A 13,659-nucleotide genomic window follows, 5' to 3' on the forward strand; every position below is an offset into this window, starting at 1 on the left:
TGAATGAACATTCATTAGTGTAGACTAACCCAGTTACTGGTCAAAGCATTTCACCTGTTACATTCGAACTGTTTATACGTGCATTTTTTCTAGAATGACTGTACTAGATATTGTCTTCTGTACTTTTTGATGCAGACAAAGCATATCTGCTTGGAAGTCACATTTTAAGGGCATAATGGAGAAACAGTCTGTAACCAAGTGTGTTTGCAGAGTAGTGCTTCTCAAACTTTCATTATGAAAGCACCTTTAGCAAAGGGAGGTCAATGCGTATACAAATGATTCCACTCCCAGTTACACTGATTTGTGTGTATGCTGTATGTGTGGACATGTGAAAGTTCAAAATTACTTACTAAAGTAAACTGATGCTCCTGGAAGTCCATAATTATCTTGTGGCGCCTTATACCTACTGGCATGCCCCACATGCTGTTGATTGAGAGACATAGGACTAAAAAATATCATTCAAATCTATAGTAATATTGTTTACTTTGAACTATGTTCTTTTTCATTAGAGTTACTTTTGGAGAGACTGTTTTAATCTAAATTTTTAACTTCTTGAAAACACACTCTCTCCAGAAACTATGGTTCATCATAATAGAGAAGTAGACAGATAAGAGTGGGGGATCCATTAGTTATGGGGTGAGTAGGAACCAGCAGTCAGTTTCCAGAGGAGCCAAAATGAGAACTGGGAACAATAGCAAAATCCTAACATGCAGTAGGATTAGTCACTCCAAAATTTCTAAAGACTGAGGGCATAGATAAGAACAGCATAGATAGAAAAACATTCTTATTATTCTTGGCTAATGTGTATTCCCAGAATACATTAACAGGGCCTCAGAGATACTTAATTTACATGTTTCTTTGTATTTATAATGGACTCTAGTTTGAGTTATGGAATGAAGTGGTAATGAGTGACATGTGGAGTCTTCAAACTATAGCCATGGGTCAGATTTTGCCCTTTACCTGTTTTTGCAAAGGAGTTTGTACCAGAACACAGCCATGCCCACTTATTGTCTGTGGCTGCTGCATGCCTCACGCAGAGTGTAGTAGCCGTGACAATGGCCATGTAGCCTGCAAAGCCCCGAATATTTATTTGTTGGCTCCTAATAGGAAAATGTTTGCCAATTTCTGATAGAGATAACCTCCTTTTACATAGTACAGTTCCAGCATCCCCATGATGGAGGTGATATTTATCCTATTTGTCCTACTTTAAATGTACTGCCTGCTATTTTAAATGAGTAATGTTTGAAGACCGTATAATCAAGACATCCTTTGGTAAAGTGAATAATCTCTAATTTTTATTTTTGAGAGAAAAAGAATTCCTGGATTTTCATATGTTGGAGTTCTTGAAAGCAAGTTAAAATAAGTCGGACTGTAGAAATATAAGTAGTTGAGTTATCATGGCCAGGATACTTGGTGGGTAGGATATATTATTAATACAATTTCCAGTCATTTAGGTTCTGATTATTTAGTTTAAGGGTTTTCTAATCCCTGTCATCCTTTTATTCTACCTTAAAAACAATTTTCTTTTAAAGAACTAAATTCTATAGTTAAATTATAGGCATGGAATTAAATAGTATGGTAATTTTTTAAAAATTTTCAACTATTTTCATATTGTTCACTTTCTGGATGAATATTTCTAGTAGAATCAAAAAGTATTTTGGAGCTGTACTGGATTTCAGAACTCTCTCCATAGAAATCGTAATTGTTACTTACTCTGAATAGCCTCCAAAAATGTGTGTGTTTTCTGTAGGAGGAGCAGGAATTAAGTCTTTCCTGGAACGCTTTGGAGAGCGTTGTCAAGAACACAGCAAAGAAAGTCCAGCTCGTAGCACACCTCCGAAAACCCCCATTATCACTCCAAACACAAAGGCCATCCAAGAGAGACTGTTCAAGCAAAACGCATCTTCATCTACTACCCATGTAGCCCAACGCCTCAAGCAGGTATGGCTCCCTGCTTTTTACCATTATCCATTACGTGGTCTCAGCAAAGAACCTACAGAAATCAAATCGTGTGTTCTCATACTGGTCTTTTTGACTGAGATAAATAGCTCCTCGATTCTTCGTATCCCTTATTTCAAATTAGAAATGTTATTTGTCCTGCGTTCCAGGTACATTGTGATTTTTTTAATCTTAAAACTGAAGACAAACAGTAGTGTTTGCATATCATTCTTAAACTTGGCTCTCGTGTGAAATAGAGCTTTTGATGGTTTTAGGAACGTGAGAAAGAACTAGCATGTCTTCGTGGCCGATTTGACAAGGGCAGTTTATGGAGTGCAGAAAAAGACGGCAACTCGAGAAGCAAACAGCTGGAATACAAACAGGTAACACAAACGAGAAACGCAAAAGCGAGCTTGGTCCCAAAGTCGTGCCGGGAGCTGATTTGTGGTTCTATTTTGTAAAATAATTATTGATAGACTTTCTTGTTCCAGTTAACTATATCACTTTCCATTCATAAATTCCTTAGACGTTCATACTAGCTCTTCTTTCTCTTGGGATATTTTCCCATTTGGTGGAACTTTTTACCAAATTCACTGATGATCTCCTTAAAATCAAACTTAAACAATTATTCTCACCATTTAATTGATTTCTGATTCCATTTAACATTCTACTTAGATGCTGGTTCTAAAATGTTTCTCAGAATCGACTTTTCTCATGAGTAATTGCATACCTTTCCCCAAATACCATTCTTTTAAACTATCTGTAACCCTTTCAATGACTAAATACCTCCCAAATTTCTCTTTCTTCTATATTGCTTCCTGTCAGATTTCATTAATCAGCCTTGAGCAAAATCCCTACTTGTAAATGTAAACTATGTCCTGCTTCATTTACATACCTACTGTGTACAAAGTCCTGTGTTAGGATATCTTGTTAAGCTAAAAATAATAGAATTATATTTAAGGTGGGTACCAGTAGAAAAAGAACAACAGTATGCTTTGAGAAATACCTACTTGGTTGCATTTATTGTGCATGTGTGCGTGCGTGCGTGTGTGCGTGTGCGTACGTGTGCGTGCGTGTGTGTGTGTGCGTGTGTGTGTGTGTTTTAATCAGTTCTCTTGCTTAACAAACCATGTTTCCCAGCGTTCTCATCTCAACTCTTTTTCTTTCTTTCTTGCTCTGGGACATCTCTTTCTCATCCTCATATCTAGCTTCAGCCAAGCACGGAAAGGCTAACGATGCTCAGCTATGCTGTGCTCATCTCTCTCCTGAGCTCCGGGCCTGGTTGGCTGCTCGAGCCCTCTGCGCTTTGCTGAAGCATTTTTCCCATGAAGTCTGTCTTCACGTAGGGCTTTGCTCTGCTCGTCATCTAAAACAATCTGGGAGTGCTCCCTTGGCTCCTTCTTGTTATTACTGTGTCTTCCTACACACACACCCTCACATAAACACACTCGTATCCGGCGATACATTTTCTAAATGTCACCAGGCTGCCTTCTCCTCTGCTATTACCTTAATCGCTAACATAGCTTTATATGTATTGGACACTCTGCTTCTCGTCTGGCTCCTCTCTAGCCTATCTCACCCACTGCTGCCAAAGAAGTAGTTTTAAAAAGCGAATATTCGCTTGCTTAAAATCCTGGAGAGCTTCCCATAGCCGTCATCAGAAAACTGGCTGCAGTGCTTGGCTTGACGTCTAAAATCGTTCAGAATCTGGCTCATCCCCACTGCCCCTCCACATCTGTGCTTCAGGCCTGCCGTGTGGACTATTCGCAGTTTCTCAACCGTACCCATGCTTTCAGATCTCATTGCAGAGATACTCCTCTGCATGGAGTATCCTCTGCATGGGGTATCCTCTGCATGGAGTATCTCCTCTGCATGGAGTATCCTCTGCATGGAGTATCTCCTCTGCATGGAGTATCCTCTGCATGGCGTATCCTCTGCATGGAGTATCTCCTCTGCATGGAGTATCCTCTGCATGGAGTATCTCCTCTGCATGGAGTATCCTCTGCATGGAGTATCTCCTCTGCATGGGGTATCCTCTGCATGGAGTATCCTCTGCATGGGGTATCTCCTCTGCATGGGGTATCCTCTGCATGGGGTATCTCCTCTGCATGGGGTATCCTCTGCATGGACTATCTTCTCTGCGTGGGGTATCCTCTGCATGGGGTATCCTCTGCATGGGGTATCCTCTGCATGGGGTATCCTCTGCATGGGGTATCCTCTGCATGGAGTATCCTCTGCATGGGGTATCTCCTCTGCATGGGGTATCCTCTGCATGGGGTATCCTCTGCATGGAGTATCTCCTCTGCATGGAGTATCCTCTGCATGGGGTATCCTCTGCATGGGGTATCCTCTGCATGGGGTATCCTCTGCATGGGGTATCCTCTGCATAGAGTATCTCCTCTGCATGGAGTATCTCCTCTTCATGGAGTATCCTCTGCATGGCGTATCTCCTCTGCATGGAGTATCCTCTGCATGGAATATCTCTGCATGGTGACCTCCTGCTTCACTTCGAATAGGTCAAAGTTTAATCTGCTGTGGAATCCTTACTTGGCCTTTTTCCCAAGGGGCCCTTCTTTTTTTTTTATCCATGTCATCCTATATTTACCCACTGGAATATCTATCTTCCTGTCATAGTTTTAACTTTGCTTTTCGCCACAGCCTCTGAGAGCCTATCAGTCTCTGTCTGTGTTCTCAGCGCTTGGTGCATTTGTCTTTGAAGGAAGGAATTGAAGAGCTCACCTTTCCATCAGCGTACAAGGTCTTGCCTGTCATCCTAAAACAAAATCGACTCTCCTCTCTTTCTTTGCCTCCTTTTCATGCAGACTCTACCAGAAGAGTAGTCCCTACTTGCTGCTTCCAATTTTTCTCCTCTTGATCCACTCAGGCTGTCACCTGTCCCATGGACCACTGCCCTTATCGGATGCACCAGTGGTCTTCAGGAACTGACTTTTAGGCGTTTACCTTGACCTATCAGCAGTCTCGACATGGCGTGTCAGCCTCTTCTGTTTGAAGCACCTTCTTCACTTGGTCGCCGGTGTGTCACAGTCTCGTGGTTTTCCTCCACGTCTCTGTAGTGCAGCAGCTCTGAACTTTGTGCTAAATAATTCCTGGTACACCCGTGGAATTCCGCCCCAGGTAGCTGCACATGTGCACGTGCACAAAATTCTGAACATGATAACAGGGAGAGCACGGGTCTCCCCGTCTCAGATCTCATCTGTGGTACCCCCAAAGCCAAAGAGGTGGCAGGAAGAGACGGACGGTTGAGTGGTGTCACTAAAGGTGAAGGAAGAAGGAGCCTTCAGGAGGAGGGAGCGGTCGGTACTGTCAAGTGTCTGTGTCCACTGAGGACCGGACTGGACCGAGGCCACCGGCTTTGAAGCGAGCCTGTCGTGATGTGGCCAGAAGGGTGTTGGTGGGATGAGGGTGAGGTGTGGACAGTTGTGGGAGAAGCAGAGCCGGGGCCTGGGCGGCCCTGGGAAGTTAGTGTCTAAGGAGGAGGGAGGCAGGGGGCCGTGGCCGGGAGGGGCTGAGGATGTGACAGTTGGTTTGTATTTGTTTTGTTTGTTCTGAGAGACTTAAGGGAATTTCAGTGTTGATGAGAAGGAGCTAGTTGATGGGAAGGAGGTGAAGATGGACGGGGCGGGGTCAGTCTTTGGAGGGGTAAGAGTGGCTGATTCCAGAGCACCCTGACGAGGACAGATTCGGACAGTTTCCGGTGTGATAAGGAGGAAGGGAGATGGTGTTTTCCACGCCGGGCCTCTGGCGGGCACCTTTTAAATACGTCATGTCATTTGCTCCCCACGCTAGCTCTGTAAGTAGGTAATAACCCCCCTTCTCCTGGGTCAGAGACTGAGACTCGGAGGGAAATACCTTGTCCTAGGGTGGCACAGCTGGTGAGTGGAGAGCCAGGGGTTCTAACCAGGCCTGCTGACCGCAGGGCCTTCTCCTTCGGCCGCTCTGCTATTCCTGGGCGCGGTCCGCAGTACGAGGGCGTGGGGCTCGGTGAGTTTATTTGCCTTGCCAGTCATTTCATTCACCCATCAAACGTGCGAGTGCCTGTCGCATACAAAGCACAAAAGCTTTTTACTCTCAAGGTGTGCTCAGCCCCTTCTTCTCACTTCTGAAATGCACTTGCCCTGCTTTCTGCCGCTTCTTAAACTGCTGGCCCAACCCTAAAACGGCCTGCAGCGCAGCTTTTGCCAGTTTGCCTGGCCTTTGTGCGTCAAAAGCAGCTTCTAACGTGAGAGGCAATGCGGTCTGGACCTAGCTCTGGAACAGGAATGCCTGGCTTGTAAACTGGTGGAGCCAGTTACCCGCTGTGTGTAAGTATTAGCTGCTGTTACTCCTATTCTTACTCTCATTTGATTATTTCTACTTCTGCTTTAATCATAAAGCCTTTTCAAAAAGAAACAAAACAATGAATATTTCTCTTCCATAACCTTGTCAGTTATTTAAAAAGACTCAGATACGGGATTTTTTTATCCTTCTGACCTGGTTTTGTCCTTCATTGTCTTTTTTGTTTTTTTTTTGGTTTGTTTGTTTTTGGCATTTTGCACATCTGTTCAGTGGAATCCTGAGGCATGAACTGTCACTAGATTTTCTGGGTGTGGGATGTGGTAGGTGACATGGGGGATTGTTTTTCGTTTTGAGCACTTTCACTTGAGTTGGTTGATCTAAAGCAAAATCTCCTCCTCTCTTGCCTCCTGTTCTTTCGATGGTTTTACACACTGAAATCACCAAGACGGTGAACTAGCCCGGAGGGCTTGTGTTCCAAACAGGGCTGGGCCATTTCACACATGCTCTCTCTTTTGTTCTGAGGAAGCTCATATAGTATAATGACCCTCGTTTCATTTAATAACGTGTAAAAAGACAGTCTATAGTTTTGAGACTTAAAATTTCTCTCTTCATTTGCTTTTTGCAGGAAATTCGCTCTCAGAGCACTCCCCTCAAAGAACACAAAGTTGTTTCAAACACCCCATCGCTTCCAGTAACGGAAAAGGTGCCGGAAAATCAGACACCAGCAAAACCTTCCAGCACAGACTCCACAGGTGAGCGTTTTGTTTCTACTTCACTTAAACACAGAGATTTCAGTCTACTGTCATTTTGGGAATTGGATTAGAAGTCAGAAATGCTGCTCTGTGTAAAAGTGTAAAAAGATAATCATTTCTTCATTTCCAATCACTAATTCATTTCTGGCCATCCAGTATGCTTCTTAGTTCTCTTTCCAGAGTGAGATTTCATACTTTTGATGACAATGTAAATTACTACAGTTTGAATGTGTGCATGCTCTTTAATTCAGCTCTTTTGCAAGTGTTTGTAAGTTGAATTACTAGAACTAGTGTGCAAAGATGTACTCTGTACAGAGGTTATTTGTAGCACCGTTTTAATAATAATCAGATTTAAATGACTTAAATGTCCATCAGTACAAGACTATTTAAATAAATTGTGCTAAATTCATGTAATCAAATATTATGTAACTACTTAAATGAATAAGGTAACTTTGTAATGATATTTAGTATATCATAGACACTTAAAAAATTATTTTAAAATTGTGGTAAAAAGCATATTACGAAAGCTTAACCGTCTTAATTTTTAAGTGCACAGTTCAATAGTGTTAAGTACATTCACATTGTTGTGGAACAGATTTCAGAGCCTTTTCGACTTGCAAAACTGAAACTCTATACTCATGAAACAACAACTTTCCATGCCCCCTCCTCAGCCCTGATAATCACCACTCTGCTTTCTGTTTCTGTGAATTCGATTATTTTGGTACCTCATATAAGTGCAACATGCAGCATTTATCTTTTCAAGACCAACTTGATGAATTTAGCATAATGTCCCCAAGGTTCATCCATGTTGTAGCATGCAACAGAATTTCCTTCTTCTTTAAGACCAAATGATGCTCCATTGTGTATATAGGCCACATTTTATTTATTCGATACCTGTCATTGGGCATGTGGGTTCTTTCCACCTCTTGCCTATTGTGAATAGTGCTGCTATGAACGTGGATGTACGAATATGTCTCCGAGACCCTGCTTTCAATTTTTTTTTTTTTTTTGGATATCAACCCGGAAGTGGGATTGCTGGATCATATAGTAGTTCTATTTTTAATGTTTTAAGGAACCATCATACTGTTTCCCATAGTGGTTACATCATTTTACAATCTCACCAACAGTGTACAAGGGTTCCAGTTTTTCCACATCCTTGCCAACACCTGTTATTTTATTTTTTTGATAGTAGCCACCCTCATGGGTGTGAGGTGATAGATCATTGTGATTCTGATTCGCATTTCTCCTATGATTAGTGATATTGAGCATCTTTTCATGTGCTTGTTGGCTATTTGTATATTATCTTTGGAGAAATGTCTATTCTGTTTATTAGTCCTTCACCCATTTTTTCATCAGGTTATTTGAAATTTTTGTTGTTGATTTTAGGAGTTCTTTATATATTCTGAATATTAATCCCTTAACAGATGTATGGTTTGTAAGTATTGTCCCGTTGTCCTTTTGATACACAAAAGTTGTTAAGGTTGACATAGTGCCCTTTGTCTATTTTTGCTTTTGTTGCCTGTGCTTTTGGTGTCACACTCAAGAAATCATTGCCAAATCCATCATCATGAAGCCTTTTCTCTGTTTTTTTTTGTTTTTTTTGTTTTTTTTTCCTAGGAGATTTATAGTTTTGAGTGTTACATTTAGGTCTTTAATCCATTTTGAGTTGATTTTTGTGTAAGGTGTCAGATAAGGGTCCAACTTTATTCTTTTGTACGTAGATATCCAGTTTTCCTAACATCATTTGCTAAAGAGACTGTTTTTTCCTCTATGAATCATCCTGACAGCCTTATCAAAGATCATTTGACCATATGTGTGAGGTTTTATTTCTGGGCTCTCTATTCAATTCCATTTCTCTATATGTCTGTGTTTGTGCTAATGCCATACTGTTTTGATTACTATACCTTTGTTATATGTTTTAGAATCAGAAAATGTTGGTCTTTTAACTTTATTCTTTTTCAAAATTATTTTGGATATTCAGGGTCTCTTGAAGTTCCATGTGAATTTTAGCATGGGCTTTTCTATTTCTCCAAAAATGCCATTGGGATTTTGATAGGAATTGTGTTGAATCTATAGATCGCTTTGGGTAGGACTGACATCTTAACAATATTAGGTCTTCCAATACATGAACATGGGATATGTTTCCATCTACCTGTCTTTTTAATGTCTTTCATCAATGTTTGTAGTGTTCAATGTACATTTCTGTCACCTCTTTGGTTAGATTTATTCCTAAATATTTCATTCTTTTTGATGCTATTATACATAGAATTATTTTTAAAATTTCCTTTTCATATTGTTCATTGGTAGTGTATAGACAGGCAACTGATTTTTGTGTGTTGATTTTGTATCCTGCATCTTTGCTGAATTTGTTTATTCTAATACTTTGTGTGTGTGTGTGTGTGTGTGTAATATTTAGAGTTGTCTATATTTAAGGGAATGTCGTCTGTAAACAAAGGTAATTTTACCTCTTTTAAAATTTGAATCCTTTTTTTTTTTTTTCTTCTTGCCTGTTGCTCTGACTGGGACTTCCAAAGCTTTGTTCAATACAAGTAGTGAGACTGGGTATCTTTGTCTTATTTCTGATCTTAGAGGAAAAGCTTCTAGTTTTTCACATTGAGTATAATGTTAGCTTTGGGCTTTTTCTGTATGGCCTTTATTATGTTGAGGTAGTTTCCTTCTATTGCTAGTTTATTAAATGTTTTTATTGACACTTTTTTTAAAAAGTGAAAAACAGATTTCAGAATAGTGTGTAAGTATGATCGTCTCCTGATAAAAGGATATGCACACGTGTACACATGGGGTTAATTGGAAGAACAAACAACCTAGTAATACAGATGTCCCTTTCTCTGGGTATGGAGAAAGAGAGAGATGGGAAAGATAAGAGAGGGCAGGTGTTTTGGGGGATTCTCTGTACATTTCTAAGTTTGAAATGCAATTTTATAATCAGAAAAAAAGATACATAAGAATCCTTCCTTAACTAAAAATATTCTAGGCTCTTACATATATTAATATGTTTTTTCTTAAAAACTTTTTAGGTTTCACTGAATGTGAAATGATGAAGTCTAGCCCTTTGAAAATAACATTGTTTTTAGAAGAGGAAAAGTCTTTAAAAGTAACATCAGACCCAAAGATTGAGCAACAGACAGGTTGGTTTTTCTTCTTTATTTTTTATTAACACCGGACACTTTATGAGAAATAATATATTGGTGGAAGCACATATTCAAATATACAGCATTCTATATTTCTAAATGGCTTGTGATTTTATAATACTCTCTCCCTCTTTTCTTTGCCTAAGAAATACTCTAGCTTCCACAGAGATATAGTACAGTCATCTTAGGGTCACAGACCCCTGTGAGACTCTTGTGAAGGCTGTCACTCAGCCTTCCTGGGGAAAGGAACTGTGCCCTTCCATGCCCTGTGTATACTGTAGGGGGAATTCGTGGCCCTTGAAGTTATTTGTGAATCCTGTGCTAAGTGATGCCCGCATGTCGCTGTTATCGACTGCCATGTGAAAGGGCAGCTCCAACAATAGGAAAAGTTATTTGAAAGAACATATTTTTGTAAGTCTGAAGCTTTGGGCTGTAACCCTACAATTTGAGTTTTTACTTTATATTTTTTCTTATACCCGAAGCATTGAATCAGCTTTTGAGAATTTTTACTTTTACTGCTTAGAAAATGTTACTGGAACTTTGAAAATTATTTTGCTTTTATATATTAGTATATTTTATTTATGTATTTATATTTAGGAGGTGCTTTTTCTTACGGCCGTTTTTCCTATTTAGTGAGTACATGAATGTTAGATCTCTGCTATCCCTTTAATTCTTAAAGGTTTGAATCACAGTATTTACTTATGAAATATTTTTCAGAAGTGGTACGTGAAATTGAGATGAGTGTGGATGGCGATGATGATATCAATAGTTCAAAAGTAATTAATGACATCTTCAGTGATGTCCTAGAGGCCGGTGAACTAGATGTGGAAAGGAGCCAAGAGGAGATGGATCAAGCAGAAGCAGAAAGCAGCGAAGAACAGGAAGACGCACTGAATATCTCCTCCATGTCTCTGCTTGCTCCGCTGGCACAGACAGTTGGTGTGGTAGGTCCAGAGGTAAGGAAAGACTCAACGTAAACGGGCCCAGGACGCGTAGAAGCTAAGTGGTTCGGGGGTCTCCTTTTGTTTTATCAGGTGCCTGGAAAGTTTGCACTGTTTAGCAGGGGGTTTTGCAAACCTGATATTCTCTTAAAAGCGATCTTAAAATTCTTCAGTGGCTTCCTGTTGACCTTAGATAAAATCCAAACTGTGTCATGGCTTCAAAGGCCAGGCATTTGAGTTCGCATCCTGGCTCTGCCACTTAATTATGTTTATTGGTCAGGTGGTTTAACTTTTTTTCCATGGATCCCTCGTCTGTCAAATGAGATTAAAATAGTGCCTACATCAAGGGGTTGGTATGACCATTAAAACGTATTAGTATATTAGTATTTAGCACCAGACAAATAACTAACATTTATGAGAGCTAGCTATATTCTTAGCTATCACCCTAAATTGATAACTGCAGCTTTGGAAATTGATTCAATTAGAAATATTTTTGAAAAGGGTTACAAGTGTAGGTTTTAGCTTTCAACTTTTACTTATTCATTTACTTTTTGGGAACTTATTTTAGTTTGTCTTGTTTTTCTGACGAGTCAGTGAACTTACTCTTTATTTTTTTCCGAATAATAGAGAAGAATTCCTTCGATTCCTCAGAATTTTGATTGAGGATCAGTGTAATCCATAAAACCTACTAACGTCTGACATGCTTCCCTGCAGAGTTTAGTTTCCTCACCTAGACTGGAATTGAAGGACGCTGGCATAAGTGATGAGAGTCCAAAACCAGGAAAATTCCAGAGACCCCGTGTCCCTCGGGCTGAGTCTGGTGACAGTATTGGTTCTGAAGATCGCGATCTTCTTTACAGGTAAGAATGTTTTGGGAAGGCATTCACTCACTTAAGGGTCACGGTGTAGATGGATGCGTTATTTACGATTATAGCATAATTAATAATTAACCTGTATAAAACTTTGGAATAACTTTTATCAGCCTGTCTTTCACCCAATGGCATTTTCCCATTCTGGTGAAGTGTTCTGCTGATACTTTTTGATATCAGTATCGAATTCTGCTGAAATGTTCAATAAAGGATATCGCTTATTGCTGGATTTTTAATAGAATATAACTTGTTTCCTGAAGCATCGATGCATATAGATCTCAAAGAATCAAAGAAGTAGATCGTCCTTCAATAAAGCAGGTGATTGTTCGGAAGGAAGACGTTACTTCAAAATTGGAGAGAAAAAAGAATACCGAAGAGAAGAATGCTTTGCCTTGTCAAGTTAACATCAAACAGAAAATGCAGGTGTGTACTTCTGTGGAAAGAGGATTTGGAACAAGCTCCTTGAGGAAAAGGGCCCATCTTTATTTGTTCCTGTGCCCTAAGTGACTGGAGCAGCGTCTGACACATAGGAGCTCCATAATTGCCCTTGAATTCAGTTTAATATGAAAAAGGTCCTCTTTACTAGAAAAGTTGGAAGAAACTTATTTGATATTGTTGAGTTATTTATTCTTAAACATGTTTCTCATAAATGTCTTTAAAGTATAACTATAAATTACATGATGGTAAACTGTGAAATTGATTTTGCTCTTAGAGGTTCCTTTATGCTAAGGAAAACATTTAAAAAATTACAACATACATGTAATTTAAAGAAAGTGAATCAGATAATTTCTATGTCTCTACTTTGTTAGACATAGTCCCAATTATAATTTTAGTAAGTATGAGTTGAAAGTCTTTTCATAAGGAAGAATGTTTATAGTGCAATTTTTACAGCATATTAAATGTTTTTGGTGCATAATCTAGAAACTTGAACAATGAAATTATAACATTTTGACTTTACTCTCTGGAAATTTTGAAAGGTATCCAGTTGGATTAGTTAATTAAAAAGTGCGTTTTTTCCTCCTCTCATTGTTTTTGCCAGGAACTCAATAATGAAATAAATTTGCAGCAGACAGTGATCTATCAAACTAGCCAGGCTCTTAACTGCTGTGTTGATGAAGAGCACGGAAAAGGGTCCCTGGAAGAAGCCGAAGCAGAAAGGCTGCTTCTAATTGCGAGTATGTGTGACACACCTGAAATAATTCCGACACAATTTTAAACCAGGAAAAACTCATTTTATCTAGTATATCCAGAAATCTAATTTTAGAGCAAAAGGCTTTTCCAGTCATCTGTTTCGGTTAGTCTATTTTTCGTTTCTTACAAGGTTCGTGACAATTCTACACGTCAGATAAGATGGAGTTTACATGAACAGGTGAAAGAAACTGGAATGCATTTGAAGGAATATAGTTGTAAAGAGTATGCTAAGAATGAATATATTTATACATACGTACACGTACACACACACACTATCCCTGTACCTATCTATCTGCATATAGCTCGAAAAGTACGTGAATTTTGGTGTGTGTGTGTGTGTGGTGATGGTTGACAGGGCACATTAGGGTGGAGAGAGTATACCACACAAGAAAACTGACCAAAAGTTGAAGCATTGAATTATAAGGACTTGGTGAACAAATGAGCAATTAAGGTTTTCCCCAACTACCTACTACCTGTTTATATAAAAAAAATGTGACTGATTTCGTCTTTGGTCTTAGGTACA

The 13,659-nt window shown here is 39.5% G+C and overlaps 1 protein-coding gene across 1 annotated transcript in view; it reads left to right on the plus strand.

The window, feature by feature from the left end:
* The window catches only part of ANLN (anillin actin binding protein), a 50,966-nt gene that overhangs the window by 13,371 nt on the left and 23,936 nt on the right, over positions 1 to 13,659 (plus strand). The window contains exons 5-12 of the mRNA XM_023532043.1: positions 1,723 to 1,941; positions 2,214 to 2,321; positions 6,860 to 6,986; positions 10,022 to 10,132; positions 10,853 to 11,091; positions 11,791 to 11,936; positions 12,206 to 12,368; positions 12,985 to 13,120. Of these exons, the coding sequence (XP_023387811.1) occupies positions 1,723 to 1,941; positions 2,214 to 2,321; positions 6,860 to 6,986; positions 10,022 to 10,132; positions 10,853 to 11,091; positions 11,791 to 11,936; positions 12,206 to 12,368; positions 12,985 to 13,120 (1,249 nt within the window). The remainder of the gene's footprint in view (positions 1 to 1,722; positions 1,942 to 2,213; positions 2,322 to 6,859; positions 6,987 to 10,021; positions 10,133 to 10,852; positions 11,092 to 11,790; positions 11,937 to 12,205; positions 12,369 to 12,984; positions 13,121 to 13,659) is intronic.

This window comes from Pteropus vampyrus, unplaced genomic scaffold (assembly GCF_000151845.1).
Source record: "Pteropus vampyrus isolate Shadow unplaced genomic scaffold, Pvam_2.0 Scaffold75, whole genome shotgun sequence".
Classification (NCBI taxonomy): Eukaryota; Metazoa; Chordata; class Mammalia; order Chiroptera; family Pteropodidae; genus Pteropus; species Pteropus vampyrus.